The sequence below is a fragment of the Montipora foliosa genome, chromosome 1 (genome assembly GCF_036669935.1).
Source record: "Montipora foliosa isolate CH-2021 chromosome 1, ASM3666993v2, whole genome shotgun sequence".
Lineage (NCBI taxonomy): Eukaryota > Metazoa > Cnidaria > Anthozoa > Scleractinia > Acroporidae > Montipora > Montipora foliosa.
In genome coordinates, this window is record NC_090869.1 from 3,601,210 (window position 1) to 3,608,709 (window position 7,500).

General features: G+C 40.6%; 2 protein-coding genes across 2 annotated transcripts in view; both read right to left on the reverse strand.

The window, feature by feature from the left end:
- LOC137996166 (uncharacterized) overlaps positions 1-289 on the reverse strand; it is a 7,995-nt gene extending 7,706 nt beyond the window's left edge. Inside the window, exon 1 of the mRNA XM_068841611.1 lies at positions 182-289. Coding sequence (XP_068697712.1) covers positions 182-184 — 3 coding nt within the window. The 5' untranslated portion in view covers positions 185-289. The remainder of the gene's footprint in view (positions 1-181) is intronic.
- Positions 290-2,071: 1,782 nt separating this feature from the next.
- The window catches only part of LOC137996320 (N-acetylgalactosamine-6-sulfatase-like), an 18,514-nt gene continuing 13,085 nt past the window's right edge, over positions 2,072-7,500 (reverse strand). Inside the window, exons 13-14 of the mRNA XM_068841752.1 lie at positions 4,304-4,421; positions 2,072-3,216 (exon numbers count right to left, since the gene is read on the reverse strand). Coding sequence (XP_068697853.1) covers positions 3,130-3,216; positions 4,304-4,421 — 205 coding nt within the window. The 3' untranslated portion in view covers positions 2,072-3,129. The remainder of the gene's footprint in view (positions 3,217-4,303; positions 4,422-7,500) is intronic.

Here is a 7,500-nt window from a genome sequence, read left to right on the forward strand (position 1 = left end):
GTAAAAGAACCACCATGTTGGTGTAGGAATACAAAGAATGTTTCATTTAAATCGTGATTGACTGCCAAGGATCAGAAACACGAGTCCGAGACTCAGCCATTTTTGAATCAATCTCTCTCGATTATTTTCTTTTCTATACGTCATTTACGTTCTGAAATTATAAACGTGTTAGTTAACTTACCATGCTATGTAAATCCTTAAAAGCGTCTCTTTTTCGATCAACTAACTCGCAGGCCGGGGAAATAGAAATTAATAGGGCAGCAGGTAAGTTCGAATTTCGCTCGTTGGTCCAACCCCAGAATGTGATTGGTTAAATTTCAAACCATTGTCCATATAAGGAAATAAGAAATTCTCGACTCCAATCTCAACCGCGTATGGGCAAAGTTAGCCAAGAATTCCGGAATTCTCTGTTAAATGTCAAATGGAACAGTCATTTTCCGGAAAATCCGTTTGGTACTCCTCTCACTTTCCCATCGGAATGGAATTTCGGAAATTCCTGTTCTATTTTACTGATCCTTCAGTTTCCAGGCTCTATTCGAGCGAAATTGAGTTACCGGGGAAGGTAAGGCCTGGGAACGAAGATGGACCATATTTTGTTCGGTTGGTGGTAAATCGCTTACCAATTTTCAATGGTCACCCCAACCGGAATTTTCCAACAAATGATAAGCATCCCTTGAAATCACGGACATTTTAAAACTTTTGGTTAAAATGATTAAAAATCCAGGAAAAAGAGTCGGAAAAAAACCTTAAAATTTGCTTATAGGACTCAAAATGTCGGGGAAAGGTCCCTAAGTAAACAACAATAATAAAAGCAAGGTGACACACGGAAACACAAACCCGGTGTGGCCAACACAACACGCATGCGCACAACCATTTCACCCGGTCAATTAGAAGCCATGGCCAGCTGTTTCGGCCTTTTGGGCCGGGTTGGTGTTAGCATGTGTTACCTTGCTTTTATTATCGTTTCCTAGGTAAAGGTCCGGAAAAGAAAAGCGGGGACAACAGAAAAGGAAAACAGACAGCCGCTGAATGTCACGAATGAACTTCGGGAAGAGAGGCTAGCTAACTATTTCTCAATCAATTCTGTAAATTAGTTTATACAGGTTCCAGGAACAAATGGGGCTGCTTGCTTTTGCTTGAACTTTATTGCGATCGATTTATTTCCGCCAAGGTCTCGTTAAAGAATTTTTTCCCTTACTAGCCCTCCCCATCCCTACTCCTCAAAGATAAACTATAAATCTGTCTCCGTCAGTCGCGGGTCCGCGCTTCGCCATAACAACTTGGCTTTCTGAAGCTTGGAGGGGGGAAACATTATCACTTGGAAAAATAACAATGACCCCATGATAGAGAACTGTCATTTCACCAAATCTCCACCACATAGCTTCAGTCCCTCAAGGGTTTTAACAGATTGGGACACAAAGATGTAACGTATTCAGTGTTATTTTAAAAGTCACCCGAGGTCTAGACCGCATGTTTAACGTCTCAACGAGCCTCTTGGGCTAATAAGGCATGTAATACGAGATCTAATCATTCGCGACCACAGACCCCTCCGTTTCTTTTGGTCTGTTTCGCCGACCGCGTGAACAAAAGAAACGAAGGGCTCTGAGGAGGGGAATCACCACCTTCTTTTCCATATGAAAACGACTGAGTTTGCTCCCCCTGAATTGGTTAAGACCAAGAGTGAATTAGACAAGAGTGTTGTTATGGCACGGGTGGGCTCCCCACCACAGTCACAAATGACTCTACTTTTAGAATTTTTTATGCAAGGGCCAGCTGAACAAAGTGCAAGTGCCGGATCTTGGGAGATCTAACCAGAAAATAATATTTAGACTAAAACAAAACCATAATGCAAGGCTGGTTGTACGGCTGTGAGGATATAGAACACCCGTTCCCGCGAAAATCAGTTGTCAGGTCCCTTTTTAAAAAAAAATATGGCAAAAGTAGTCACGCGTGACATGGCTTCTTCTGATTGGTTCGTTTCGCGCGCAAAGTGGCGGGGCAAGACCGCAAAGTGATAGATCCGTGACACTCTTATCCAATTCACTCTTGGTAAGACACCATCACCAGCACCTTCTATATTCAGGGCGTTTATTATTCAAGCATAAAAAAAGTATAATACATTGATTCCAAGCATTGACAGATCCTCATTACAAACAATTTTGTGAGGAAACATTTTCCATTGTGTCGCGTGTTTGACGATTCTGCCGAACTTGATTCATAAATTCAGTGCTTTTTGGTAACCAAGACACCTAGAAACGCTACCTAACAAGACTTGTAAGCACTACGTTACAAGTGATACTTCCTCTATCTGAGGTGGACATACGATCTGCAAATGGTGTCTGCTCTCGTAGCCTACCAGGTTTACTATTTCAGTAGACCATTTTACAGTTCTGTGCTATCTTACCAAGCCTGTGAATAAAAGCGACCCTGGACTTGACCTTGCTTTGCTACAAACCTCATTGCTTATCATGTTGTTGTAATGCTACCAGTTTCTATTTACATAAGAAAAGCGGTGAGGTTTGTAACAAAACAAGGTCAACTCCAGCCTCGCTTTTATTCAAAGGCCTGGTAACTGAGCACAGAACTGTAAAATGGTCATATACCACAAAAGTGAATAGTGCTCTCCGCCCACCCTGATTTGCAAACCCGGAGCGGGGTGATTATCCAAGTACCATTCACCGGCGCGCGAGATTTGAAATTTCCGACCACATTTTACAAAAATTAAAAAAGCTTTTTGGTTCACTTTTTATTCAACTTGTGTGGTATCTAGTAAATTAAACAATTATTTCACCTCAGTGTCGGTGAAAGTGGTGGATATTTACCGAGCCGCGAACTATTCATCTCCACTTCGGTGAATAATTGTTAATTATTTAAACTTCTCTAGAATTTTTAAGTCTATCTACAAAAAATATACATCAAAGCATTAGCGAGTGCTGCTGTAAACCCAGCATTATTTAGCGTGCGTTCTTTTGGGACTATTCCGGAACAGAAATACTCCGAATAGACAGTAAACGTGTTTTCTTGGGACCAATTCGGCAGATTCGTTCTTTTGGGAATAGGTATAACGTGTATTCCTTTATTCGTACACCGGAATAGGAATAACTGAAATAGTCCCAAAAGAATGCGCTCTTAGTGAGGCCAGATGCATTTCTCTGGATCAGACGGAGGCGTCTTGAAACATTCATCGATATCTTCACAACCCGGGGGCGACCAGTTCTAAGAATAAAACAACAACAACAAGTCTTGTCAATAAACTATTTCATTTAGTGTGAAAATTCGAAAACCGCGAACGCTAGAAATATTCATGAAAGGTTATCGCGTTTTAAGTAAAAAGCCAATCACGCGCAAGAAAACTTAACTGCAACCAGTAACTGTAATAGACAAATTTCGATATATTAAAATTCAGTCCTAAACAAAAGGCATCATCTCGAGGCTCTGGGAAATAAATATAAGGTTTGTATGAGTTTATTCCCCAGAGCCTCGAGATGATGCCTTTTGTTTAGAACTGAATTTCAATATATCGAAATTGTCAAATAAAAGTTGTCAAATACAAAAAATTGCTCGTGTAGACGACTCGTCACATAAAATGTGGCAAATTCCTGCCTCTCAGTGACCGCCATTCGAGAACGACTAGGTAACCTCGCCTTGTTTCTGCTTTGTCTCTGCTGTCCAAAGGCATTGCTGACCCACTTAAGTGCGAATAGCCCTTTTCACGATTAGTTTCTCTCATTTGCATTACAATATAATCTAACGTGGGTGCGAGGCAATTTCGGGTTAAAACTACAAAATAGCCCGAAATTGCCTCACACACATGCTAGATTATATTGTAATGCAAATTAGAAAAACTATCCCACAGTTTCATCCTGTGCAAAGACTTTAGTATTTGCATGTTCGCGTAAAAAGTAAAAATGCAAATTCTAAGCATTTCTAGTTAAAGCTGTTCACGGAAATCATGTCCGTGTTATACTCAAGATTGCGACTTACCCAAAGTGATCTGGTTTGAAAGACACTATGTGACGTTAATATTCTGTATTCCCATGCAAGGCTGGAGAGGACAGCAATGACCAGAACTAGGTTGCTGACCAGCGGTTTTCGTTAAGACAATGGTTTGTTGGGGGTGCTCAGTCTCGCGGGCTCTGAAAACCTGGTTGTGGTCATTGTTATTGTCTTTCGAGAGCAAAGGGACAATTTGAAACGCTTATCAAAATCGTCACGCACCGAGTTACGTGCATCCAGTCTGGACACAACTACAGTGAAACCAGGCAGCCAATATATTAGTTTGTGGTAAAAGTATTATACTTACCATTACAGATGGATCGCAGATGTTGAGTTGGGGTTTGCCAGCTATCAGACTTGACTTGTGTTCTGAGACGATCTTCTCAATATCAATAATCACTTCTTTGTACTCTGGATCAGAAGACCTGTTTATGGAACAAAAATGGCGGCTTTAAGCCCGGATAGGGAGGAGGAGGGGGGGGGGGGGGAGGGTGGGGATACTTGGATCAATTTTCACTGCGTATGTGCTGTTGGCCTCTAAGAACCCCTACCCCTTTATAGTCTGTTTTATGGCCAATTATAGACCCCATCTTAGTCACTTTTGGGTAAATGTAATTTTAGTGACCCCGACTTAGTTACTTTCTGTTTATGCATAAACCTTACTTAAAGCCTTTTTTATTGTAATTTCAAAACGGAATGTAATGCAACGAGTAAATATTAACTCAACAGCGCTACACTGCTTTTTGTAACAACTTTTTTTACCGCGAATCTTTCCATTTTTAAATCCCACTAGCCAGAATCTTCTTACGCCCAAAATCCCGACAATTAATTTGCGACCCCATTCAAGTAACTCTGTCGGGAACTCTGTTGAAAATGCAACCCCATTATAGTCAATCCAGTCGTGAAAATGCGACCCCATCCAGCGGCCATACATGTCCAGTACACCGACATAATGAGATTGTAATGAGATTCCTGGTACGTCACAATAGACATCACAAAGTGTCACAAAGTGTCCCGCTCTTTATGTCTCGCAAAACTGTTGCTACTTTTTTAAGGATTAAGGTTGGGGGACACTTTGTGATGTCTATTGTGAAGTGCTATGAATCTCATTATGTCGGTGTATATGGACAACCCTCCCAGCGGCACATCCCCATTAGAGCATTAATAGGAAGTAATCGCCCCCCTTTAATTAAGAACCACAACATAAACGAATTAGTCACTTCTTCCACCTTGTTTAGTTCGTCTTGTACACTGTTCGTGGAGTAATTTAGAACAGAGCTTATAGCAATACCTTTGAGGCAACAGACGTAACTATAGAGAATAAAAGATTTTATCATATCTCTGTGATAGTACGCGCGCTATGATTGGCCAATTTAGCAGGCCGTACTACTACAGTACGACCCGCTAAACTGGCCCCTAAATTTGAATTTTTGATTAAACATTCTAGCAAGTTTTTCAGGTTGTTTATGGTGGCCGAACACAGTTTTCGCGCGCGCTCTTGCAAGGATTGCAAAAATATAAACATGGCTTCAATACGGCAATCATTTTATTTGCTCAATGCTTCCGCTATCTGTACTATTTTTCCTCATAATTGAACAAAGTGTTTTGATGGTTTAGTCTTATGAGAAATGTATCTTAGAAAAGGTAACAATGCAAAGAACTCCGCAATTCGCAGATTTTTCTCTGTTATCGAAAGAACCCAGTTAAATGCAGCGCACGCGTAGTAAGTTAAAAAACTGCGATTGAAAGCGGAATAGCTTTCTCGGAAATACACCTATTTCTCGAGAACCGGCACTCGTTAGAATTCAACGAAATTTGGCACAAAAATACTTTAGGAAATAAGTAACTGGAGTATTGAAAAAAAATTGAACTTTTACAAGAGGAAATTCTAGATATTCCAGTGAACCTTCAACAAGGGATAGTTAAAGATGTCTCTGTCAAATTATTATTAAATTAGCGTTAACTTGTGAGCATCGTTACAAGCTTATTGCAAGCAAATTATATAGAACATCTAACGACCAGATTTTCTGAAATTAACAGATTTTCTGAAATTAACAAAACCGATTTTAAAGGCCTGTTTATATTTATTCATGTTGCCATGGCAACGGCACATACGTCAGCTCTTAACTATCATAAAACCGAAGTTCGTGTTGTCAACTTGCCTGCTACCATTTTTGGTGACCAAAAAGATCAAGGGTTTTAGAGAAAAAGGTAAGTGAAACGTAGGTATCAAAAACTGTGTTCAGCCACCTTACATGAACAAGACTTGTGATCGTTTAAAGAGATGTTTTCGCCGTCGTAACTGTCGGTAGTCGTTTCTTAGGCCTCCTTGTAACGTCAAGAAAAACAAATTCTAGGATCTGACGACAACGTGAGAACACAACAATGAACTGTTGCGGTCGTTCTTCCAAGTGTTTTAACAGAGACCTTACGAAAAGACGACGACGACGACGCCATCGAGAACGTTTTCTAAAAATATTATTTTCCCTTATTGTAATAATTTCGTGATAACTTAGTTCGGTCGTTCGGCATGGAAAGTGTTTATCAACATCGCGGGAATAAAAATTGGCATGAATGTGTAGTTGTTTGGGAAGAAAATTAAGAATATTTCGTCAGGTTCTCACGTCCTCTACACAACCTCAAATTTAAGCGGCGGCTACACGAGCGATTTTTGTCTCACGCCGGTAATGCGATTTTTTTCAGATTTTGTCACGTCGCCTGCGCGCCAGGGTGGCTACACTTGTGACAAATTGAAGGCCGCGCGAATCGCATACTTCAAGAGACCTGGGCACTATAAACAGACATTCCTACTTTAATTTCATTGGCTAAATACTCTTTAACATTGCGTTCACGTGAAACGAGAAGCTGCGACGATAAGCAGCCACTTTTAGAGGTTCGTCGGTATCTGTAGATTAAAGCTCAAGAAATGAGCCAAAAATCGAATGGACCCAAAGTCTTCGATTTTCGGTAAAACGCAAATTTCAGCTTGATGTTTGCCGTTTGCTTACCCTGCGAGCAGTTGATTTCTGCTGCATTTCCCGAGAGGGAAACAACTGCGCGCAACCGTTATATTTTCCATCGAGCATATGCGAAGTACGTCGAGCATACGCGAAGTACGCTACAAAGGCAGGCAGACTATTCCATTCGGGTATGGTTCTTGGAAAAAAAGAGAATTTATAAGTGACTGTGAGGGGAGCAAGAATGTTAAGCTATTGAGGATGATTACGGCGGGTTACAGTTTTACAATAGCTTAGGTGGTCGTTGAAGTTAATAGGAATTATACAAAAATTTGGTTTTATCAACGGAGTTGATAATGTAAATTGGCCACCGTACAGAGATTCTGAAAGATAGGAAAGCTAGGAATCTGAAAGCTAGGAATTAGGTTATTAACTATTTTAAACATCATACAAAGGCGGTCGTACTTTCTGGCGCTGGATAGTTCAGACCAGCCAAGTTCCTTAAATTAGGGCAGTAACACTGACATGACGCGAATGGGTCTTGAAT